This window comes from Garra rufa, chromosome 24, assembly GCF_049309525.1.
Source record: "Garra rufa chromosome 24, GarRuf1.0, whole genome shotgun sequence".
NCBI classification, from domain to species: domain Eukaryota; kingdom Metazoa; phylum Chordata; class Actinopteri; order Cypriniformes; family Cyprinidae; genus Garra; species Garra rufa.
The window spans coordinates 14,026,942-14,054,199 of record NC_133384.1 but is presented as its reverse complement, the minus strand read 5'-3'; the positions used below and the strand labels follow the sequence as shown (position 1 = coordinate 14,054,199).

General features: G+C 35.3%; 1 protein-coding gene across 1 annotated transcript in view; it reads left to right on the top strand.

Annotated features, from left to right (window-relative positions):
- The window catches only part of LOC141300796 (sickle tail protein homolog), a 154,632-nt gene that overhangs the window by 69,707 nt on the left and 57,667 nt on the right, over positions 1 to 27,258 (top strand). Inside the window, exon 3 of the mRNA XM_073831094.1 lies at positions 21,995 to 22,199. Coding sequence (XP_073687195.1) covers positions 21,995 to 22,199 — 205 coding nt within the window. The remainder of the gene's footprint in view (positions 1 to 21,994; positions 22,200 to 27,258) is intronic.

Below are 27,258 nucleotides of genomic sequence, written 5' to 3'. Positions count from 1 at the left end.
TTTGGCAATGAATGTTTGTGGCTTACCCTCCTTGTGAAGGGTGTCAATAATTGTCTTCTGGACAACTGTCAGATCAGCAGTCTTCCCCATGATTGTGTAGCCTAGTGAACCAAATTGAGAGCCCTTTTTGAAGGCTCAGGAAATCCTTGCAGGTGTTTTGAGTTGATTATCAGATTGGCATATCAACATTTTCAAATTTGTTGAGATATTGAATTGGTGGGTTTTTGTTAAATGTGAGCCAAAATCATCACACTTAAAAGAACCAAAGACTTAAACTACCTCAGTCTGTGTGCACTGAATTTATTTTTATATACAAGTTTCACAATTTGAGTTGAATTTATAAGTTCTAATTTATTGAGATGCACCTGTATGTTAAGAAACAATACAAGGAAAATACATTAAAAAATCTCAAAAGTCAAGGTAATTCAAATTCAAAATGACTGAAGGTATAACACCAGTAGACTATTATTAACTATAAATGTTCTATAAAAACAATGAACAGCAGCTCTTGGCCTGTCATCATGATGCAAACATGAAATATCAGATATCATAATCACATGCACCGTGATGCAGTTGGATTGTTTTTTCTCTTTACTGTTATCTTTGGCATATTGTTGAAGAGTCTAATTCTAACGTTTGGTAATATTTCTATTCAAAATCATGATTGTTCGGTTTCTAAAAAAATAAATTGAAGAAAAACATTAAATTCGAATTAATCAATACAATCAGAAATAGCATGAATATTTCAAGTCAGAACTGCCAACGTCACATAAAACTTACGATATATACGTTCAAACAAACACTCTTTTAGCGCCACTTAGTGGACATTTCACATCAAATATGTCACGAAACATATATGGCAGTACGTATTTCGCATCTTGCGAAAAAGTTTTCATGAGGATGTTTTCGTCATGGGATCAGGTTGATACATACATATATCTGTCAATGCCAGATTTAGGCATGTGACATCAAATTTTCATGTTGCAAAAATTTTTTAACCTTCTATCACAGTATACATTTTTTCTAATAACAAAAATACACAATTGTGCAATACACAAAAACATTTATAATGTAAACAGATGTTAACAGCTGCATTTCTGCTGTTCAGTTGGCGCCATCTGCTGTCAGAGCGTGAATATGCATTTTCATTCAGCACATCTTCTTCACTTAGTCTCGTGTAGCCAGACCTCCATTGACTACTTTGAATGGCCAAGGCCTGCCCAAGAGGCCATATGACTGACTGGTAAAGCAACCAATCGCGTTTTGTGCCATGTCAGGGGACTGAAACAGATAAATAGTAAAATAAAAAAAACTATAAAAATAGTGCAGTATTATGTGCAATACAAATATGCAATGTTGCAATACCGGGAAAAGAAGTAAAAATGTTTACATGATCATTAACCACTGGCTGAACAGTCTAAGGAGGTTGTAGCAGTTTTATTGCCTGCAGGTAGTAGCTGGAAGAAACTTTAAAGGTTTTATATCTGTCATTTAATGGTGCCAATGATTGCACTGAACCATACAAAATTATAGTAAAAGCCACTTATCTCATTGTTGTAACAGTGTCTTGTGTGTGTTTGTTATCTATTGATTTTCAATGAGTCAGCCAAAGGTTGTGTTTGTTCCGGATCTTGAAGTCTGAGTTATCTGCTGGTTGTAAATATCAGATAGAGGCCATACAGTGAAGTAGTAAGAAGAAAGTAAAAGAAGTAGTAAAAACAAAATAAATAAAATAATCTTTCTTAAAAATAACATCAGCTAACAATGAACAGTTTCTGCAGTGAATGACGCATCTTGCAATATGAAACTATATTCAGAGTGTGAATATTGCTGCCCTCACACTTCACATTCTTCAGTTATGACCACAGAGATCACCTCTGGGCTGACCCATAATATTAGCTCCATTCATTATATGCTAAATATTTTTTATATTTAAAAGCTGGATGCTGAAAAAGCTACATAGTTTCCCACTGCAGCCCCATAACCAACCAAACTCTAGAGCCCCAGCATACTTAAAAAGGTTGTAAACAGATTGACCTCTCAGTCCGAACAGGTGGGGGTTTGTTTTATATTTTCCCCTTTGGCCAAAAGAATCCATTTTCAGTGCTTGTGCCCAGCCATTGTTGCCTGAGGTGAGAACTGAAGTCTGTGCCATATATCATACTGACACATTTTTGTTGTCAGGCCATGCCCTAAAATTTCCATTTTCTCTTCGGCTTCACACTCAAGTCAGAATGTTTAGGAAAATGACAAAGAAAAGCTTAGCACTGACCAGATCTTAGAGTACACTAATGGTGAGAAGTTTGGGATAATTAGGATTTTTTTTTGCATGTATTTTTTGCATGATTAAAAGCAACAGTCATAAAATATTATTACAATTTGAAATAAATGTTTTGTATTTTTATGTACTTTAAAATATAATTTATACCTGTGATAGACTGTGATACAGTGTCAAATGATTCTTCAGAAATTATTATAATATGTAGATTTGCATTTTCAGTTATTAATACCAGTACGTATTATTATCAGTTACTATTACTGCTTATTATTTTTGTGGAAATTATAATTCTTTTTTCAGGATTCTTTGATGACAAGAAAGTTAAAAAAGAACAGCATTTATTTGAAATAGAAATCTTACTTTTATTTGAAATAGAAATCTCACTTTCCACAAATGTTTTCAACATTGATAATTAAAACAAATGTTTCTTGAGCAACAAATAAACTAGAATGATTTCTAAAGGATTATTTGACTCTAGACTGGAATAATGGCTGCTGACAGTCAGCTTTGCCAACACAGGAATAATTTTAATAATTAAAATACACTACCAGTCAAAAGTTTTTGAACAGTAAGATTTTTAATGTTTTTTAGTCTATTTTGCTCACCAAGCCTGCATTTATTTGATCTAAAATACAGCAAAATCAGTAATATTGTGAAATATTTGTACAATTTAAAATAACTGCTTTCTATTTGAATATATTTTAAAATGTAATCTATTCCTGTGATTTCAAAAAGGATTTTTTTTGCGTCATAGCTCCAGTCACACAATCTTTCAGAAATCATTCTAATATTATGACTTTCTGCTCAAAAAACATGTATTATTATGTTAAAAACAGCTGAGTAGCTTTTTTTCAGGTTTCATTGATGAATAGAAAGTTCAGAGGAACAGCATTTATCTGAAACCGAAATCTTTTGCAACGTTATAAATGTCTTTATCATTACTTTAAAAAAAAAAAACTACTAAAATAATACAAAACTGACTACAAGACTACAAGCTTTTGGTATAGTGTATATTGTTACAAAAGCTTTTTATTTCAGATCAATTCTGATCTTTGGATATTTCTATTCATCAAAGAATCTTGAAAAAATAGACTGTTTTAAACAGCAAATCAACATATTAGAATGATTTCTGAAGGATCAGAAGAGGATCAGAAAAAGACTGGAGTAATGATGCTGAAAATGTAGCTTTAATCACAGGAATAAATTACATTTTAAAATATATTATTAGAAAGCAGTTATTTTAAATAGTAAAAATTTTTCACAATATTACTGCTTTTGCTGTATTTTCGATCAAATAAATGCAGGCTTGGTGAGCAGAAGCCAATTATTTAAAAAACATAAAAAAATCTTACTGTTCAAAAACTTTTGACTGGTAGTGTATATTAAAATAGAATACGGTTATTTTAAATTATAATCTTATTTCACATTATTAAAGTTTTCTATATGTGATCAAATATGTATAAAGAGAACTTTATAAAATATTTAAATTATTTTTAAATATTTAATATATTTGGCATTGGTGAGCATAAGAGAAGTCTTTCAAAATCATTAAAAAAAAGTTTGAAGGATTCCAAACCTTTGACCGTCTGCAAATTTATGGTTTAACACAGCAGACGTTTTCTTTTATAGTATGACACGCGATCATTTATACACATAACACTTATGAATCCATCATTTTGTGATATGAAAAACAACATGCTTTCTGTAAAATGCACTCTTTCACTCTGTCGTTCTCTTTTCACTCGTTTTGCCCATACTCATGCACTCAGTGGGCCTGTGGAATGTTATTTGGATTGCCCCAGGGGGTATTAAAGAGAAAAGGTGGGGGCAGGGGGCCGAACGCCTCCCCACAGCGGGTAACCGAGGGAGTGTTGCGTGTGTTTACTCTGATTGAAAACAAAAGGCTCCTCACCTGCTCTTAAAGACCTACACAGGAGAACAATGAAGGTGATTGACAGCTTCTCAAGAATGAGAGTACTTGGCTGCAGAATGTCAGTGTGTGCGTGAGTAACACTTGTAGGCGGGTTTACACACACAGAAAGTCAGGGAGAGAGAAAGAGAGAGAGAGAGAGGAATTTTGATTGGTTTAGTGCCCAGTCATCCATACACTTGACCAACCTTTTTTCTCTGTACCTTATTTGTATGGTCAATCATTTGCTTTTACAATACTTAACAAAGAGCTGTTATTATAAAATAATTGGACAAACTGTATAAAAGCATATCTTGTTTTAAAGGTGGGGCTAGTGGCTATCTTTGAACTGTTCCATCAGGACATGATGCACTGAATGTGTTTCAAATGAGCTGTTCCGAATGTTTCTGTCTTTATTTTATTATTGCTGACCACTGAACACTATCAGCAGGAAAGCGCTGAATCGCACACAACGCGAGGAGTTTAGCATTTAGTTTAGCTGTGTAAGCCTTCACCTGTCCTCCACCTCATGCTAAATCAAAACAAGGGGAGACCAGGGAGCGTTGCATCACATTGGGTTTAAACATCTGTATTTCAGTGATTTTTGCACTGACTTCAATACAAAAATAACCTATAATATTAATGAAAGCAGAAAGCTACTGTAAGTAGAAATTAATGTCAAGTTAAAAAAAAAAAAGTACAGTAGTTGTCACTACTGATTGTGTATTAACACTAGAACCCTGCTGAAAAAAAAACAGCATATGCTGTTTAGGTATGTTTTGGTGCTGGGATGCTGGTTTTAGCTGGTTTATGTTGGCTGGTTTATACTATCCCTTTGCTGGTTTATGCTGGTCTTTGACCAGTAACATGACCAGCATACACCAGCAAAGGACCAGCATAAACCAGCAAAGGGCCAGTATAAACCAGCAAAGGACCAGCATAAACCAGCTAAAACCAGCATCCCAGCACCAAAACATACCTAACCAGTGTTTTTTTCAGCAGGGAAAGCATGGATGTTTTAAATTTTGCACATGAATTTCTTTATTTAATTTAGATTTTAGTTTAGAATATTAAATGTTGGTTTAAAAACAGGTAATAAAATATAATACACATACATGAAACATAATTAAAACATAAAAACAATCAGATGAATTAAGAAAACTTTGCAGAAAGTAAAAAAAAAAAACAAATTAGCAGTCATTTGATGTTGCATCCTGACGTACTTCTATTTGTGTGATGATCCGGCAGGTATTTTGGGTGGAGAGTTACAGGGATTTGAAGTCACCATAGTAATGTGTGATGTAAGAGCAGACTTGGCTCAGTTTACAGCTAGGTGAGCGCGCAGAGCTGCCGGGGCAAAGCGCGGAGAGGAGGGGTGCGCGTCTCACACGCACTCTTTCACACACACACTCGCTCTCGGGCTCTTCCATTGAGCGAAGTGTACTTATTCCGGGAATAGAGACTGAAAGGACATGGCATACTATTCAACCTTCATGCAAATCATGGGAAAACTGAGAATGAGTCGAAACTGAGGACGATTGTTTTGAGGGTGTCTGTATATCAAATAAGGTATAGTAACAGTTTCTCATACTTGCAATCTATTTATATAAACTCAATCCATTCGGCTGCAAACTCGATGATCATGCGATTGTCTCCAATCTAGTCTTGCGCGCAAACTTCTAAGCAGCGCGTTCTGTAAGTAAGTAAGTAGAGCAGGAGCGCGCATGTTTGCGTTTCTGCATGTTACTGTTCTGTTGCAGTCAGTAACCTGATATGCAATTCATTCTGGAGTGTGAAACGACTCAAAAGATGCGGATAAGACAACAATGGCAGGGGTCTTCTGCCCCTTACCAGGTGTGCTCAGAGGGCGTTTGGCGTGCTGGAAGGCTTGCTTGTAACTTTCTAGTCATAGTTTGGATGTTTAATATAACTTGCTGACTGTTCCATCATGCCAGTTTCAGATTAGACAGCGATAGACTTCTTGAGATATGGTTGTGTCGTCTTTCCTGCTGTCGTTTGCGTGGGAAGATATCAGGCGTTAAGACCTGGCTTTTGGTGTTTGTTGTTGACATGTATTGGCGTGTTAGGTTTATAGTAGTTTGTACGGCAACTTCAATTGACAGGGTCCAAGGTGCGAATAATAGGAAGGGGGCGGAGTTGAATCAAAACATAAGATGGAAAAGTATGTTTAATGTATGTAAACATTTCAACAAGGTTTTCAAACTTTTCATCAATAACAAGCTTAGATAATACACGTGTCAGAGCGTGATTTTAAAAAAGGATGCTAAGGTATTATAAGAACATAACAACAGTATTTTGCTAAGAACAATACTTTGTGACAATTTGCAGGCAGTATCATGTTTTTATGGTATCATTATTCAACCGTTATCTGGCTATAAATAACCAGTTGTCTACCAGAAAATGATTGAAACAGGGTTGATCATTTCTTCTGACAAACCTATACATATTTAGGGACACACACACACACACACACACACACACACACACACACACACACACACACACACACACACACACACACACACACACACATGTTGGGTTTACATGTTTTATGGGGACATTCCATAGGCGTAATGGTTTTTATACTGTACAAACCGTACTTTCTATCGCCCTACACCTACCCTACACCTAAACCTAGCCCTCACAGGAGATTGTGCACACTTTTACTTCCTCAAAAAAACTCATTGTGCATGATTTATAAGCCTGTTTCCTCATGGGGACCTGAGAAATGTCCCCACAAGGTCAAAATTTACTGGTATTCCTATCCTTGTGGGGACATTTGGTCCCCACAATGTGATGAATACCAGGTACACACACACACACACACACACACACACACACACACACACACACACACACACACACACACTCATATAATGTAATACAGTATGTTTGAATACAGCCTGTTAAGTTGCTGTTTAACAATGCAATGGTGTACCAGGTGGTCTTCCGAGCAAGTTTACTACATCAGAGGAGTCAAATAGAGTTGGTTATGTGATGCAATTTATTTACTTCACAAAAAATGCCCTTCAGAACAAGTGTTGTGACTGTGAGATCATAGTGTGGTGTGGAAGGAACCATGCAACCATACTGTCAGTTTTACTGAACTGTGTTCATTTGGAGTTTTGCAGAAATGTAGATAGGGGCCATTTTTTCCAATGAGCCTTTGTTGGTTAAATTAGGCAGTACAATATGAAGCTATTTTCGGTCTTTAAATGCTAAATATTTAAAGTGTGTCTAAAGTATACTTGCAATAGTTCCACTTTAGCACAATCAAAGATACTAAAGTATATCTTTAGTTGGATTTCAGCTAGGGATGTTAACCGATGACCGCTTGACCGGTGGTTGACCGTATCAACGTTAACCGGTCAAAGTTGTCGGTAGTCGGTTAAAAAAAAAAGTGCCGGTGCGTCTTTTACGCATTCTGAAGGTGCCTGTTTTATCCATTGGTTTTATCATGTTGCAGTTTATTAGGCAACATTCCGCATAAGATGGGCTTAGATTTGGAAATACATTACATCTACATTTCAGTGGTAACCGATAAGGTGATGATGATCATCATCTTTCTTTATTATGGTTAGCACTACCGAAACTAAAGCGGCGTCTCTTCGGAGCTGTCATTTTCATAAATGAGCCGTGGCAATGTTTCAAATGAGCTTCTAACCTAGACAAACGCCTTTATTTTCAAAGCGATCACCTTGTACCCAAACCATTTGAAACTAAGGAGCCATTTGTCCTACGATTACATACAACAAGCTCTTCGTCGCCGCGTTTGCGGGACTGTAGGGGATTTTAAAAAAAGTGACGTGAGTGGCAGTGTGTGTGTGTGTGTGTGTGTGTGTGTGCGGGAGGCAGAGCGGCAGAGAGAGGCTGCGATCACACCGAAGGCGTTTTTGCAGGAGCGCTCTGAGCGCGTGAAGTTGAAAAAAAAAATCAACTCTGAGCGGAAAAACGCCCAACGTCATTCGCGTTCTTTTCCATTGTCCAATCGAATGAATGGAGAGGCGGGCCTTCTGTTGTGGTGACGGAATTTTACGGTTGCTTAAAAAGTCCGGAGACTGCAAGAAATAGAGGAGAAACCTTTTGTGTCTATCGTGGGTAACCCGGAGCTGTATTTTTTAGGGTTTCTGCTAATATGACAGTTTACTTAACAGCATAAAACAGTCTATGCATAAAACTAAGATTTTAGAGTGCTCACGCTATAATCCTTTGATTTGACTGACAGGACAGCTGTTTTGGTCGTTGCTTAGCAACATAAAAAAAACGCAGCACGCTCTTTTATTAAAAGTCACAAAAAAAAGGCAGTGCTGTGCGCCTCGCGTTTTTAGAACTAAAAGACGCGTTCGGTGTGATCGGGGCCAGATGCGACAGACTTGCGAAATTGCAGGAGCGGCTCGAAATGGCTGTTATTTCAAATAGCGTACCATATTTTAAACTAATCGGTTAACCGGTTTCAACCGGCTAATGAGGCTCGGTGGTCGGTCAAGAAATTTTTTAGTTTTCGCCATCCCTAATTTCAGCATTTCTTCTGCACAATTAAAGTGCAAAATTAGTTTTACGTGCCATTTAGCAGATTTTAGATATACCAGTTTAGTATACTAAAAGTACAATTGCTTGGTATTTTTGTAGTACTTATTATGAAATAAATATATTTTAAATAATTTTAAGTATACTCATTTTGTCACTAGGGACTACTATGTATATACATATGTCTAGTAATAAACTGATAGACCATCAATAATGTTGTAAAGAAGCTGTCAGCTTTTGCTTTCAAATGAAATGAGCCATGAGACAGTCTAATGAAAAGCTGTTTAGACTTGTTTGGAAAGCTTCTTTAAGAATTCATCCTGTTGCACATTTTGACAGCTAATGCAATGACTTTAAGAGTATTGTTCACAACGGGCTGAACATTCTGGGTGGATACTGGGCTTGCTGTCAGACGTGAAGTTGATTTGACGTGTAAGATTCATTTTTACGCAAATCATAAAGAAAAACGTACTAATTAGTGGTTGAGCAAGCCACCATTGTTTATGCCAGTTTGAAAGACTAACACTCTAATTATACTAGATTATCATTAGCTAATTAAACTGTAAAATGGAATTGTTGGGTGTCAGAAACGTTTTAATGAATCACAATATTAGCAAAGTTTTCTTGTTGACAAGATGATTCTTGGGACAAGATGATCGTCAGTGCAGTAACCCCCGCTGGTCACAGATCAACTGCTTGGCACCATCCCAGTTCTCCATCATTGCCGTTGTCTGCCAAGAGCAGACAGGAGTGAATTGATATATTAAAATGTTCAGTTGTGGGTCATTCCGGGGTCATGAGCGCACACTGGAGACGCTGTCAGTTCAAAGCGTCAGTGCAGTTTCAGTTTTGCATGTTTGGCTGCTTCATTGCCATGAATGGTCCAATTTCACAGGGCCATGCAAATACTGTGGCAGCTGCTCTGATGGGGATGTGATGCTCATTTAAGCATGATGAGCAGAGGAGCCAACCAGCAATGCATTGTTATGGTGTGTGAGAGGTACTTTCATCATGCAAAAATCACAGAACGAAGGGTGTGTCTTCTTGAACAGGGGTTTACTTTTTTATGGTGACACTTTGCACATAATAAATGAGAGTAAGTAAATAAATGACTGTTGTATCAAATCTCTTGGGTGACCCAATCTATGCTAAAGGATGAAATGTACTCTAAAATTTGATTGCATTTTCAAGTAACTGTAATTTTAATACATTTTAAATTGTATTTATTTCTGTGACAGCAAAGCTGAATTTTCAGCAGCCATTAATCCAGTTTTCAGTGTCACATGATCCTCCAGAAAGCATTCTAAAATTTTGATGAACCAAATCCCACAAAGACACTAACCAAACAAATATATATAACAAAAACATTAGGATAAAAATGACAAATTACCGCACACATGGAAACACACATGCTCACAGTTTTATCAGTAAAATAAATCAATAACATCAAAACTACATGTTATTTCTCAGATAATATTTTACTGTTCTTGAAACAGATAAACTTACAGTTCCGCTATTAGTAGAGAAACTACTGTCAAACACTGTTGAGAGACACAGACTTAAGTAATTAACACATACTTAATCTCTCTCTCTCACCCTGGCTAATAACTGTATTATTAACTATATTAGTCTGCTTTCAACAGCTCAAGCTTCTGTTGCTAAGTCTAAAATGACGTTTTGAAATTAGCAACGGAGGCACTGGATGACGCGTAAGAAATTAATCCTAGTCACAAGCGTTTCAAAAACAAACACCTGACGAATATCTTTAAATACAACATCTAAACAATTTCTTGAGGTGTGGTAAATGTACTATAGGCAGAATAATTGACTCCAGTCTGTTGAATTATTAGAAAAAAATGCACACCTGAGGTGTAACGGGCACTCCGTGGCATCACCATTATTTTTGAATTATTTTTCTCTTACATAAATGAAATTTTGAATTAGTTACATCAAGGGCGTTTGAGAATGTGTATAGTGGTAGCCCCATGGAGATGGTATGAATGATGCTAAGTTTTCTCAGGAGTGTTTTGTCTCACTGTCGGACAGGTTTGAAAAGTGATCTTTCAGTGTATAGATTAGTGTTGTGACTCATTCTCTTACTATTTGTAGTTTGTTCTCTTTTCCTTTTATTCTGCTCTTTGTTGTTGCACTCTTTCACCCGCACCTTCTCTTATCCTGTCATCTCAAAGATATAATTTCCTCTTTCCTCCTGTGTGTTTTTGTCATTGTGTGTATCTGTGTGATTTATATGTGAGCGTGTGGTAGTGGTCAGTGTCCTGTAATGAGAGGGGTGAGGTTGAGGTTGACCTCTCCCATTTTTCATGGACCAGCACCAGACCAAAGACCAAAATGAGGACCAGAGCTTCATTTTGTTGAGTGGAGCCAGTTTGGTTAAAGCTGTAGTGTGTTCCGGGACTGAAGTTTGAATTTGGGGTCAGTAGGATTTAGAATTACTATATTTTGATCAAAAATCTTACCAACCATAAACTTTTGAATGGTAGTGTATATATTAAAGTGTCATGTTTTAGTGCTAATAGGCCACATAACCTGCAGAGTGTGTTTTTTTTTTCACAGTTATGCTACAACACACACTCAAGGTTATTGGTGTGTCAGCACATTCCTTCTTTTCCAATTCAGACACTTTCTCTCCTTTTTCTGATACAGTTCAAACCACCAAGGTTAGCAGAAATAGTGGGAAAACAGCCAATTTTCCAGTTAGACCATGAAATTGTACAGTATTTAATACTCATTGAATGAGGCTGGCACAAACAGTATCAGTATTATTAAAATAGCTAGTGTCATTCTATTATTATTCGTCACTGTCTCTTTGTTAATGTCTGTTCAGATGTTTTTTAAAAAGGGGGGGGGGGTTTCTCAAGGTGGTGACCTTTGCTCTTTAATTGAAATGGGAGGATAATTAAAATGTAAATCTTTAGATGAGAATGCAACATCTAGAGATATTTCAGGGTTTCAGGGTTATTAGGCACAGACTAAGAGACATTTTTTGCACTCATTCTCTGATAAAAGTAGTAAAATAGTATAATTCTGAAATATTTTTCAAATGTAATTTATTCCTGTGATCAAAGCTCAATTTCCAGCATCATTACTCCAGTCTTCGGTGTCACACAATCCTTCAGAAATCATTCTAATATGCTGATTTGCTGTTAAAGAAACATTTTTATTATTATAATTATCATCAATATTTAAAACAGTTGAGCGCAATTCAGTTGAGTGCCATTCAAAAGCTTTTTCTCTTTTTAGGGAAAGAAATTATAGAAATTAATACTTTTATTTAGCAAAGGACGCTTTAAATTGATTAAAAGTGATGATAAAGACATTTATAAAGTTACAAAAGATTTTTAGATAAATGCTGTTCTTCTGAACTTTCTACTTTTCAAAGAAACCTGAAAAAATTCTACTCAGCTGCATTCAGCATAATAATAATAATGAACATTTTCTAAGCAGCAAATCAGAATATTAGAATGATTTCTGAAGGATCATGTGACTGGAGTAATGATGCTAAAAGTTAAGCTTTGAAATCACAGGAATAAATAATATTTTTAAATGTATTCAAATATAAAACAGTTATTTTAAAAGAGAGTTATTTCAAAGAGACTTCTTAAAAAAACATTACAAAAATCTTATTGTTCTAAGTACTGTTACTATTACTATAGTAAATACATTTAAAATGCAACTGCGTCACTTTGAAATGTGTTACGAAAATATCTCATTGACCTTCAAGAAGTCAATCAAAACTAAATATAATATTAAAACCTGTATTTTTATTATTAAGCATAAATATAGGGATGTTTATACTTAAAACAAAAAGAGAAATTCGAAAGATTTCAAAATAATTCTCTAAAAATATATATCTTCATATATTTTCTAGTAGTGTTTACACATTTTTACTGAAAAAATAAGACTAAAAATACCTGTTTGTTAATTAATTAATTATTTTGTGGTCAATAGTTTATATAACTGTTCTTTAACTGAAAGACACACCACCAGCAGGAATTCCTCCGAATTATATTAAGAATGAACCTGCAGAGTCAGCAAACATGCCCAAACCCATCTGTGTGTGTATGATATTTTCCTGCCAAGGTGTCAGTGCTGATGTGATGGATGGCTCAGATGTTTATCAACACACACACACACACACACCTCCCTGCTGAACATCTGTGTCCCACCTTTGCATGCGGACCAGACCTCAAGCACCGGCGTGGTGAAAGTCTGTCACAAGACTTTGTGAGCGGAAAAACAGAGAGCCACCATCTGGTTCTGTTTGGCCCAGACAGACTGTAACCTCACCCTCACATGTTCACTGCCCTATCCACTCAGAAAGAAAGAGAGAGAGACCCGCATAAAAGGAAAAGAGGAAAATGGCCTTTATACCTTTCACCAGACCAAAACAAGACCAGATGGACAAATTTCCAGATGCTCTTGGTTCAACAGGATTTAGATACAGTATCTGCAGGCCTGCAGTGTGCACAGGAGATACAAAACTGGCTGTAGGGCTGTTATTGCTCTACTGATAAGATTATGTGTCTGGTTTGGGAAAGAAAATATTTTGGTTGTTAAATGAGGTGGTTTGAGCCATTGCTGGTGGTTAATTGGATTGCTGACCGTCTCTGATGCGTCTTAGAGGCTGTTTACACTTGGTCTTTTCATGATGGGATACCTGTCTGAACAGTAAAATACAGTAAGTGCTTAGATGTGAACCTTTCGAACGTCACTTTTTAAAGATTCTGTTATTCTATATTTGTACAGTACCAGTCAAAAGTATTTGAACATTATGATTTAAATGTTTTTTTAAAGAATTCTCTTTTGCTCACCAAGCCTGCACTTATTTCATCCAAACTACAGCAAAAACAGTATTTTTTAACTATTTAAAATGTGTTTTCTATTTAAATATATTGTAAAATGTAATTTCTTCCTGTGACTTCAAAGCTACATTTTAGAGTCATTACTCCAGTCACATGATCCTTTAGAAATCATTCCGACATTCAGATTTTCTGCTCAAAATAATTATTATCATGTTGAAAACAGCTGTGGTTTCTTTGATGAACAGAACAGCATTTTTCTGAAATAGATATTTTTTTGTAACATTATTTATAATCACTTTTGACTGTTTTAAAGCATCCTTGCTAAATTAACGTATTCATTTCTATAATTTATTCTAGAATTTTCTGAAACTCCAAGCTTTTCAATGGTGTAGTGTATAATGTTACAAAAGCTTTTTATTTCAGATAAACACTGATCTTTGGGTCTTTCTATTCATCAAAGAATCCTGAAAAAAATGTGCTCAACTGTTTTAAATATTGACAGTAATAATAATCAGTGATCATGTGACACTGAAGACTGGAGTAATGCATACTGAGTACATTTTAAAATAGATTCAAATAGTAAACAGTTACCTTAAATGGTAAAAATATTTCACAATATTACTGATTTTGCTGTATTTTTGATCAAATAAATGCATTCTTGGTGAGCAGAAGAGAATTCTTTAAAAAACATTCAAAATCTTACCGTTCAAAAACTTTTGACTGCTAGTGTAAGTGAAAAAGTGACTGGAGGTCATTCATTTTTATTGGCATTTGGAGTTTGAGGTGACAGAGGGGAGTTTAATTTTATGCAAATGGCATGACGTAGTGACTACCAATAGGAGTGCAGATAGCACATCTGACGAGATTGGCCTTCTGATTCAGTTGGATACTACAGTTGAGTAGAAACCCCTACTAACAAGAAACGCAAAACATCATACCTCCAGCGATTTAATCACTGTTAATGTTAGTATGAACACACCATGATTGGATATTTTAGGCGCAATGAGGTCAGTTCATTTTGTTCTTTCTGAAATAGACCAGCACTGGGAGCCATTGACTAATGTGTTTAAGTGTGTCATGCCTGAATGTGTGTGTCCAATGTAAGGTTTTAAAAGAAAAAGGAGCCATTTGTTTTTGTTCCCACTAGAGCTTCTCACATGCTGGAGTTAATGAAGTTCTTGTTGTTTCTTGTACACAACCATTCAAAAGTTGTGGGTCAGTAGGATATTGTTTTAAAGAAAGAAATACTTTTATTTAGCAAGGATGCTTCAAAGATGTTCATAATGTTACAATAAGAAATGTTTTTGAGCACAAAAATCAGCATATTAGAATGATTTCTGTATCATATGACACTGAATGCAGGAGTAATGACTGCTAAAAAGTTTTTAAAAAGTTTCAGTAGTGTTGTTTTACTGTATTTGGTCAAGAAAATTCTGCTTTTGTGAGCATAAGAGACTTTCAAAGTTTTGAATGGTGGTGTTTTTCTTTACTCTTTTGAAATAAAGAAGTTTAGTAGAGTAGCTATACTTTAACTTTCTCAACACAAATCTCCAGTCCACACAGAATTTTTTAAAACTAACCAGAAAAATGGGCCGTTCAGCCATCGTTACAGTATTGACACCACAGCCGTGAGTGCATTAACATGTGACTGCCCATATTTACATATCAACACCATTTAAGTGTCCAACATCTTGGCATTGTTACTCATTTCACATACAAAAGGTTAGCCAATAATAACACATCATTTGCATAAAGGAGGTTTAAGGTGAAAGTAGATTCTTGGTGGTGCAAGAACCCTTTATAAGAAATGTTGTACATGGACTTACACTAGCAGTCAAAAGTTTTTGAACAGTAAGATTTGTAATGGTTTTCAAACAAGTCTCTTCTGCTCACCAAACCTGCATTTATTTGATCTAAAGTACAGCAAAAAAGCGTACATTTTTTACTATTTAAAGTAACTGTTTTCTATTTAAATATATTTTAAAACGCTTGTTTCAGGATTCTTTGATGAATAAAAAGATCCATCAAAAGATCAGCATTTATTATACATTATACCATTCAAAATCTTGGAATCAGTATATAATTTCAATTTTTGGAAAATAAACGATTGAAATTAATACGTTTATTTAACAAGGATGCTTTAAATTGATCAAGTCATGATAAAGACATTTATAATGTTACAAAAGATTTCTATTTCAGATAAATGCTTCTTCTGAACTTTCTATTCATCAAAGAAACCTTAAAAAATTATACTCAGCTGTTTTCAACATAATAATAATAATAAAACATGTTTTTTGCGCAGCAAATCTGAATATTTGATTGGAGTAATGATGCTAAAAGTTCAAACTGAAATCACAGGAATGAAATACATTTTAAAATATATTCATACAGTTATTTTAAATAGTGAAATCTTTCAAAATTGTATAGTTTTTGCTGTACTTTGTATCAAATAAATTCAGGATTGGTGAGCAGAAGAGACTTGTTTAAAAACATTAGAAATCTTACTGTTCAAAAACTTTTGACTGGTAGTGTGTAGTGGAAAAACTTCAGGGTAAAAGTAAAATATGCCTTCTTTAATGTTGGAGGCAGACAAGAACTAGACAGTATGGACTCCGAGGCATCTTGTGTGTGTGTGTGCAAGTATGTTTTTGTCCATAATGAGTATAGCTGATGTCACATTACTCTTTTAGCGAGGGGAATCCCAGCCTAACTGAAGTATCATTCCCAGAAAAAAAGGTAAAACAACTGGCGGGGTCATTTCAGTTCAGCTTTAAAATCATCTCTGTACAGCCCTTCTAATCATTTCTGAAAAAAAAAACATAGACAGGTTAACTTTAGTCTGAAAAAAGACTCATTGTGGTATCTGGGGCGGTTATCACTTTTTTTTACTGCCTTTCTTTCTTGTCTCTCATAACAAACTTATTAGCTCGACTATAAAACTCTGCAGTGTTGCCAAAGCAATATGCAAGGACACACATAGTACAGGTACAGTGCTCTTTATCTCTGTTTGTATCTTTATCATTCATGCCAACCTTTCTTTTTTAATCTTACAGCTGCAGATATGAATGTTTCTAGTTATTTTCTTAGCCAGTTTCCAGGTAGATAACCACAAAGATAAGTAAATTATAAAGATAAGTGAGTTATCATAACCACATGAGCTGTTTAAAGATAATGCCCCTTTATAGACAGAAACCTGTCTGACTATAATATCTGTATATGCGATATAACTGTATTCAGATGGGCAGGCACTTTTATCTCTTCTGTGGAGATGGAATACACATATATAACCCTTCCGGACCTTCTAACAAACATGCGTCAGCTGTGCAACTGCCATTGAGTTAAATCAGCAGCTGTCCAGATATTATAGAGTTCCTCAGTGTTTGTTATGGGTAACATTAGCTTTAAAAGCATCTGCAGATGCTTATTTCTAAAATCTTATGCCAATAGTATACCATCCAGGCACCACTGCTATACTATTTTTAACATAGTATGATTATTATTTATACTATTTTATTGTTCTGTTTTTTTTTTTTTGTCAGCTTGATCTCATGGCAAAAACGTACCTGTGGGAACTTTTTCAAAAGATGCGAAATACATACCCCTTTAAGAGAGTTCGTTTTTGTCCCCAGAACAGATGAGTGTACATTTGGTACATATGGTACATTTTATGTGGCATTGATGTTCACCTCAGTTCTGACATGAATTGTCCGTTGAGTGGCGCTTACTGCTCTGTGATGTTTTAAAATAACATATCATCTGCACTACACCTAAACCTACCCGATATTATGAACAAAAGTGAATGTGACTGAAAAACGCAATCACAAGCGTGCAATTTTAGCTTGTTTTTTATCTCTCGTCTTTCAGCTCTTTCATCGTGAGTCATGTTTTTCACAGGATTTGTACCCAAGGATTCCAGGATTACATACGTAACCCAGACGTTTTTGTCTAAATGGTTCCATAAAGAACCAGTAACATCTGAAGAACATTTCTGTTTCACAAAAGGTTCTTTGTTGTGAAAGAAGATTCTTCCGATTATAGACCTTTTTCCTGAACACGGAAGTAAGTCCGGCTCTTAACTGAAAGAATGCTTTGCATTTCCGGTCTGCATTGTTTCTAGTCAAATTAGGGTATATTCCGAGCTAATAAACTAATGTTAAACCTATTCAAATGTTTTTAAAAAGCACATGGCTCCATAGCGCCATCACTTGGCAATGTCGCAATGACCGTCATTTGTCAGTGCCTCACTTTTATGAGTGTGTAGATGACACGAAGCAGCAGACGTTAGCTACATTAAAAACAGATGGACGCTATTTGAATGAGTTCCTATGGAAACCGGAACAGAAAAGCATTCAATCTGACGTTAGAATTCGTAATGGCGGCGCTCATCGTTTACTCAGGAAAAAGGTCTATAAAAAGGTAAGAAAGAGATTGTTCTTTAAAGAACCTTTGACTGAATCGTTTTTTGTGGAACCAAAAATGATTCTTCTATGGCATCGCTGTGAACCTTTTAAAGCACCTTTATTTTTAAGAGTGTAGTTCAATTTTTAACCCCCATGTCATCCAAGATGTTCATGTCTTTCTTTCTTCAGCCACAAAGAAATTCGTTTTTTGAGGAATACGTTACAAGATTTTTCTATATATATTGGACTTTAATGGTGCTCAACGGATTGAAGGTTAAAAATGCAGTTTCAGTGCAGCTTCAAAAAGCTCTACACGATTCCAGCCGAGGAATAAGGAATCTACTGAAACGATCAGTTATTTTATGAAAAAAAATTACTATTTACTTTTTAGCCTCAAATGCTCATCTTGTCTAGCACTTTGATGTGCATACGTACTCTGTGCATTCCTGTTCAAGATGGTTAGGTTATGTTGAAAACTCCCATCTTATTTTCTCCTCCAACTTCAAAATCATCCTACATCGCTGCAGAAGTACCGACCCAGTGTTTACAAAGTAGGGTCAAACACCCATTGCAAAAAAAGGAAAAACTGTGACGTAGGACAATTTTATAGTTGGAGGAGAAAATGAGATGGGAGTTTTTCGACATAACGTCTTGAACAGGAATGCACAGAGTGCATCACAGAGCTAGACATGAGGAGCATTTGTGGTTAAAAAGTGTATAAATATTATGTTTTTTAGGAAAAATAACTAATCGTTTTGCTAGATAAGACCCTTATTCTTTGGCTGGGATCATTTAGAGCCTTTTGAAGCTGCATTGAAACTGCATTTTTTACTTTCAACCCATTGAGCACCATTGAATTCCACTGTATGGAGAAAAATCCTGGAATGTTTTCCTCAAAAAACATAATTTCTTTGCAAATGAAGAAAGAAAGACATGGATATCTTGGATGACATGGGGGTAAGTAAAATTTTCAGGACATTTTTATTCTGAAATAGCTGTCAGTTCACTAGATGTCTCCAACTCTCTTCCTGAACTTGTGATGAACTTCAGCTAATTATAGAAAAGGTTTGAGAAAAGAAGCTAACCTGTGGTGAGTCACACACGCACAAACAAACCCTTGAGCTTTTATTGTCATCAGTTGGTTGACAGCTCCTGTTTTATGCGTGCCTACTGAATATCATCGTGTTGGTGGTTGTGGATCTAATTTCCCACCTCCTGCTCTCAAAAGAACCCCAGGACACTTTGCTGTGGTCTGGAAAGTTCTGATCTGGTTATATCTGGTTTAGTTCAAATTCTCTTTTGCTACTTCATATCAAAGAGAGGAATAAACACCTAAATTACAAGAAACCACATGTGTGTGGGTGTTTTAAATATCAAAAGCTGCTTTTTATCACGTCATGACTTCTTTTAAAATGTATTTGCCTGAAACTGATTCCTGTTACCTGAGTTAAAAGGAATAGTTTGCTCAGAAATGTATTTTATAATTTACTTACCTTGATGTAGTTTCTGAATGGCTTGTTGTAAACAAATGTGATGTTTTAAGTAGACATTTAAGAATACAAATTTCCTTAAATATAAAATTAACTTAAAATACTTACTTTCAAGAGCTGTTGAAATGTATAAAATGTTTCTTTTGTAGGGATAAATGAAAAACGAACATTTACATTTACCCCTGACACAATTTACCTTCTCAGGACCTTTTCTTGGCTTTCAAAATGACCCATATGTGCTTGACAGAAGTCTGGACAGTCACATACTTCTCTGCACCTCTCTGTGTTGGAGGAAGAACTTATAAAACACATTTTGAAGGTTATAAAATGTTTAGAGTGAATGTGCTCATCAGCTGCTGTGGGTTTGCAGGCGTTTTCAAATTCCACACTGAATTTCTACATTTTCTGTTCTATTATGCATGTGTTCCTCATCAATGTTTTTTTCCTTCATACTCTGTATCTTTTTCTCTCTGTCCTAATAGTTATTTCAGGGGATGTTGTCTGCTCTGCACTCTGAGATAGAAATTCAAAGATATCTGCTGAAAATCCAGAACGTTCGTTCACGAGTCAGTACAAGCACGAATGAAAGTGTGTGTTCTGCATGTGTGTGTGCAATACCACAAAATCACCTAACATGGAAAACCTTGTTCATCTGAAACTAATTGTACTGACTGTACAATACTGACTGTATTGATATACAGGCATGTCCATATTGGATTTGATGTGTACAGTTAAAGTCAAAATGTTAATTATTTTACCAAAATAAGAGAGATCATACAAAATGAATGTTATTTTTTATTTAGTACTGACCTGAATAAGTTATTTCACATAAAACATTTACATAGACATTACATACAAAAGAAAATAATGTTTGAGTTTATAAAAAATGACCCGTTCAAAAGTTTACATACATTTGATTTTTAATACTTGTTTTGTTACCAGAATGATCCACAGCTGTTTTTTTTGTTGTTCTGTGATAGTTGTTCATGAGTCCCTTGTTTGTCCTGAACAGTTAAACTGCCTGTTGTTCTTCAGAAAAATCCTTCATGTCCCACAAATTCGTTGGTTTTTCAGCATTTGTTGTGTATTTGAACCCTGTCTAGCAATGACTGTATGATTTTGAGATCCATCATTTCACACTGAGGACAACTGAGGGACTCTTATTTTGCCTAAATATATATATATTTAATGCACTGTGTTTCCTTCTGGAGCATCAGTGAGCGTTTGAACCTTCTGTAATAGCTGCATATGAGTCCTTCAGTTGTTGTCAGTGTGAAAAGATGGATCTTATAATCACACAACCATTGTGGATTCAAATACACAAAAATGCTGAAAAACAACAGAATTCGTGGGACCTGATGGATTTTTTTTAAAACACAGCTGTGGATCATTCAGATAACACCACAGTATTAAGAATTGAGTGTATGCAAACCTTTGAAAAGGGTCATTTTTGTAAATTCAGCTATTTTTTTGTCTTGTGGACTATGCGTAAATGTATTTTATGTGAAATATCTCATTCAGGTCAGTACTAAATAAAAACTAACATTCATTTTGTATAATCGCTCGTATTTTGTTAAAAGAATTAACATTTTGCACATTCTGCAAGGTGTATGTAAACTTTTGACTTCAGCTGTAATTTTTGAATATAGTTATTGGTGTATGTAGTCAATCTGATCTGCATGACTGATTGCAGTTTTCACAGTTGACCTGTGACTGTTGCTTTATATGAAATGTGAAGTGTGTGCTTCAGGAAATGTTAATGTATTCAGACAAATTGTGCTTTGGTCACAATGAGTGGTTCAAGTTGCATGCATGTAGTGTAGAAAACCCTGATGGAATCCATCTTAAACCAGTTTCTGATAGTTTAAAAGGTTCTGCAGTGTTAAAACAAAGTCTCTAAAAAGGGTTTTTACAGTGATTCCATAGAAAAAAAACATTTTGGGTTTTGCAAAAAAAAAAAAAAAACATTTAGTGAATTGTTCTAAAGAAAGAAAGAAAGAAAGAAAGAACCCCTTTCCACTATAAAGAACCTTTTGTGGAATGGGAAGTTTCAATGGATGTTAAGGTTCTTCTTGGAAACATGCCAATAAAGAGTGTATCCTGTCTACTGACTGGATGATGGTCATAAGCTGCCCTGATGTTAGGTTACTAGTGGGTGCATCTTTATCAAGCTGGTGCTGGTAGACCACTTTGAACCAGCTACAGACCACCTACCATGTCCTAAAAACATTTAACACATCTTAAGCTGTTATTATCTGTTTTTTTTTTTTTTTCTGGCAGATATGACTTTATCAAGCTGATTTGTGTTGGTAAACCACTTTGAACCAGTTACAAACCAGCTAACATGCTCCCAAATACTGGTTTGATAAACAGCTGGTTAGTAGATAAAATAGCTAGTTTGTGCCTGTAGACCACTTTGAACCAACAACCTGAACTTCTTAAGTTGGCATGATCTGTTTGAGCTGTAGATGGTTTTGAGAAATTGCATTAATGACGTATCATCAAATCCAGCATGTTTTCTAAACTTTTTTTTCTTCTTCCTACAGAGCCGGGGCTCTAATAAGAGTGTGGTGTGTCAGAGTCCAGTGCCTGTGTTTGTGGATCAGGTGGAGCACGGCTCACTGGTCTCTCTAGATGCTCTGGAGGTCATGTCTGAGTGCGACATGCCCATCGCCTTCACCAGAGGCTCCCGTTCTCGAGCCAGTCTGCCTGTGGTCCGCTCTACTAACCAGACCAAGGATCGCTCACTAGGTATACACACTGATATGCACATACTAAATTATATGTAAAAACATACAGTTGAGGTCAAAAGTTTACATCCCCCTTTCAGAATCTGCAAAATGTTAACCATTTTCCTAAAATAAGAGGAATCATATAAAATGCATGTTATTGCATGTAAGATATGTTTACATATAGTCCACAAGAGAAAATAATAGTTGAGTTTTTAAAAATGACCAATTTAAAAGTTTACATCCCCTTGATTCTTAGTACTGTGCTGTTACCTGAATGATCCACAACTGTGTTTTTTGTTTACTGATAGTTGTTCATGAGTCCCTTGTTTGTCCTGAACAGTTAAACTGACTGCTGGTCTTCTACAAATTCTTTGGTTTTCCTGCATTTTTGTGTACTTGAACCTATTCCAACAATGACTGTATTATTTTGAGATCCATCTTTTCACACCGAGGACAACTGAGGTACTCATATGCAACTATTACAGAAGGTTTAAATGCTCACTGATGCTCCAGAAAGAAAAAACACACATTATGAGGGTGAAAACTTTTGAACAGATAGGACATTTTTCTTATTTTGCCTAAATATTGCATTTTTTTACTTTGTACTGACCTTCAGAGGCTACAGACGATAGTTACATGTTTCCTGGAAGACAAAGTGAAATGTACCCTGATCTTCAAATTCAGAAAGTAACCCTATGTTACTATTAGGTAGGGCTGCATTATTAACTGAAATAAATCTGTCACCTAAATCGTGTAGCCCTACTAGTAGCCACTTTAAAAACTATACAATACACATAGAATATATTTCTCGAGTTTAATTCAATTTTGTGAATGATGGGTGTTTGATTTCTGTGTAAATCTGCTGAGCTTTTTGTGGAGTTCTGTAAGCCTGTGAATGAGTGATCTCTTACTCTTGCTTTACTTTTTACCCGTCAACTGCTAAATGATTTAGTTGCAGAGTTAAAGCATCTGTGGAAGTATGTGTTTACTTAAGTTTGTCTGTCTGTCTCTTGTATTTAAGTTCAATGTCATAACAGCGAATTGGGCTCTGTCATTACCGCTTCATGTAATGGAAATATACGAGGCTCCGCAGCTGAAATTCATAGCCTGTACTTAACAACGTACAGGCGTATATTATAGCACAGACCCATGCTTGTGGACACACACACACACAGAAGTAAGACTCTTTTGCCAATGTACACACACACACACACACACACACACACACATTCACTAGCACACTCTGTATACTCCCTACATCCAGATAGAATGACGGTCAAACACACAGGCCTTGAAATGGGAGCCTTCTCTGGCTGCTCAACTCTGATTGGTTGGTTTAAATAAGGACCAGATGGAAAGACAGTTATAGGGAGAAAAAGTGTGTTCACTCAAACTATTCTCTCAAAATTCATCTCAGAACATAGATATAGACAGACCCAGAGAGAATAACTAGATGTTGTTTAATCAGGAAGGAACACAAAGACGAGGAGACGTGCATCTATAAAAGTGATTCAGCATCGACCCGCTTGCAGTAAGTCACTATTCTTCTAGTTCAGCAGTCTTAAGTTTCAGTCGTTGTCGAAAGATGTCGTCTTAGGTTTGTTATGTCTTTCTTTTGAAGTGTAGGTTCTGATAAAAATCAAATTTATTGTAACAAACTTATAAGCCTTGCTGAATATTTTGTAATTAAATTCAAATGTGTCATATTTTATTGCATGTTGACGTTTAGTCAGCAGTTTAATATTGTACAATTTGTATTTATTTACTTTATTCGCATTGCATCATGGGATGTGGAGTTCATGACTTCGTATAAGATGTTAAGTATGCAGTCTTTCAAATGCATTTTAGATTCAAATCAAAGTTGCAAATATCTGATTCAAAGCTGTTTGGTTTAGTTCATTGCTTAGTTCTCTTTTCTGAATTTTGAAAAATTGTTATCATTATCCTTTTTTATTGTTAGCTAAAACTATTAAAAGTCATTTTTAGTATTTTAAATAAAGCTTAAACATATATATATATATATATATATTTTTTTTTATGTTTAATAAAGTTTTTACTCTACATTTGTGCAGTTTTCAGTGGGTTAGTGATATTTTTTAAATATATATAAATTAATAAATAAATATTTTTTAAATGGGTTTTTATACAAAAACTGCTTTTTTATGTAAAATTCACTTTATAAAAGACCCACATTTCTAACTTTAATTCATGGGGATAACATGGATAATTGCACATGGTTTAGTGTAAGATTTTTGCCCATCTTTTGGAAAATCCAGTTTTAAAAGTAAAAAAACAACAACTACAAATAACTTCTACCAGTAGGTGGCTGCAGAGCTCCACTATTTGCTATTTGACCACCTGAAAGATATTTTTTCACAAGTTTTTTCAGTTGAATTCATATCTACAGTACAGACCAAAAGTTTGGACACACCTGAATGAGGTGTGTCCAAACTTTTGGTCTGTACTGTATACACACACACACACACACACACACACACACACACACACACACACACACACACACACACACACACACAAACACACACACACACACACACACACACACACACATTAATCTAGATCTGGAATTAATCTAGATTAATCTAGATTAAAATGGCTAATTTGAATTCGTCTGAAGGCATTCAGAATATGACTAAAACAAATAATGACTAAACATGTTACACCGTACTTTTATTTTGACAGGTTGCCGTGAAGTTTCTGTGTATACAGTATGACATGATGCGAGTTTTCTCAAATGAAACGGTAAAAGTGACACTCACAGCAGTTTTGGAGATTGAGTTTATCTGTTCATGTGAGATGCAAATGCCAAAAATTACCGGGAGCGTCACGTGTGTTTCAGTATGCGTGTAGTAAAAGCGCGTCTCCACCATTCATAGTATGAATTTCATACACACAGCTAGGCAAACGGAACATACCGGATTCATATTAAAACGGTCTTTTTGCATTTCAGTTTTCACAGACACTAGTCCATATCGCGATTTGAATTAAGTGACAGACCATATTTGATTTATGAATCCAAAAAACGACGAATTTACGTGGCATTTCGCGCTATAATAAATTCGGTTTTTATGAATGAAGGACGACGTGATCCCGTCTGTGTTTTGGCGGAGGAGACATAAATGCGCGACCATATTCTATAGTCTTTGGTATACATCCGCTTTAAACTATCAAGGTGAAAGTCATCATAGCTTACGTAGTTTAGACCCAGCTCCCAACCCAATTTTGAGAATAGATTAACGGCGATATTTTTTTTATCGCCCGATAAAAGTCTCACGTTAACGCAGCACGTTAACGCCGATAACGGCCCACCACTAATATATATATATATATATATATTAGATTCTAAACATAAATGCAGTTGAGAAATGTTGCTTTGGCAACTAGCTGAAATAAAATGTAAGTTAAAGCTGAAGTGAAATAAAAGGAAAGTAAAAAATATAAAATAAATAAATAAAGTGGCAAAAGAACAAAACAAAAATATTAAAACATTTAACTAAAATTAAAACTGAAGATATAAAAATAAAAGCTTATTCAAAATATAAATGAATGATGTAATAGTATATAAATAATACTAAAATAACACTGATCCTTATGGAGAAAATGAACAGAAAAATACTAGAAAGGTAGGAGGTTACTTTCGTTGTACAGCCTTTGAACAACAAGACAGTAGGGTGATATAAGAATACATTGGCAATTAGAATGAATTAACTTTTTCCACAGTAAACAGTATGAATGAAGATGATTGAAATGTCTCATGTGGTTGTATATAAAATTCATACAATTAGAAACCTTTTCTTCTGAGGGTTTTCGAGTTTGGCTGAACGAGTTTGTATGTGAATGTGGTGAAAGCAGTCATTCAGATGTGGCTTGGCATTTTGCCCAAGGTGCTCGGCTGAATTATGTGCTGATGATTGTTTGATGCTCAGTAATTAGTTATTAATGTTGGTCATTATTGTGAAATTGTAGGGTAGCATTTCAGAGACTGTTCCAAACCAAAGTGAGTCTACTGTCTACATGAGAATCTAAGTAGTTCCACAATGTCTGATGAAGTGCACTAGACACGAAAATCTGCTAATGCAATTCATGTAATAGTGTATTTTGTGCAGCACTGAATGGAATAAGCGTGTTTATAATAGACTCCTGTCTTTTGGGATCTCACAATTTTGAAGTCAAAAGCCATTCTTGATTTAGATATATAGAAAAAATCATCCTTTTTAGTCTTTACAAAGTGAGTGGCACAATATTAAAGGGGTCATGAACTGCCTTTTAAAAAATCTTGGACTGTTCTCTGAGGTCCATTTATAAAGTTATAATATTCTTACATCAAAAAACATCATAATTTAGAAGTAATAAGCTATTTTCTGTTATGTTTTGACCCCCCTCTGTTTGAAAAGGTATGGAGGATCGTAGTAAACACTGGTATGATTGGCTAATAGTTGTGTATGTTTGACAGTCTACATCCTTCATAGATGGACGCTGTTGTAATTTAGATTAATAACTCATAAATACACACATTGTCTTTTAGTTTCAATCTTTCTGAAACTTCTGCAACAAATTGTGCCTTGTTTGTCAACGAATCTGTGGCAAAATGAAAAAGTGAACAAAGGACCAAGTTCTTAACGACGTGGTCTGGAATTTCATTAAAAATAAAGTTCATAGACTATTTTCTAATAATAGGGACCAGACACTACTTGACACTGCACAGCGTCTTTGTCTTTGTTGTCTTTATCATTTGGTTTCTGCGTAGAACGGTTTGCATATCTCATTATTTACACTACATGTGCAAATCGATAGGCGGGGCTAAACAGGCATTGATGACGAAGCAGGTGCTGATCTTGTTCTGTAAAGGCAGTGTTTAGCCACACTGGCTTCAATAAAAGCTGTTGTTAGACTAACAAGAAAGTCTTGAGTTCTGCAAACTTATTTTAAACAAACTCAAAAAAGGATGCTTTTATAGTACAGTGACCTCTTGAATGTCAAAAGATCAAGGGAATTTTGATTTCTCAGTTCATAACCCATTTAAAACAACAAATGTGACCCTGGACCACAAAACCATG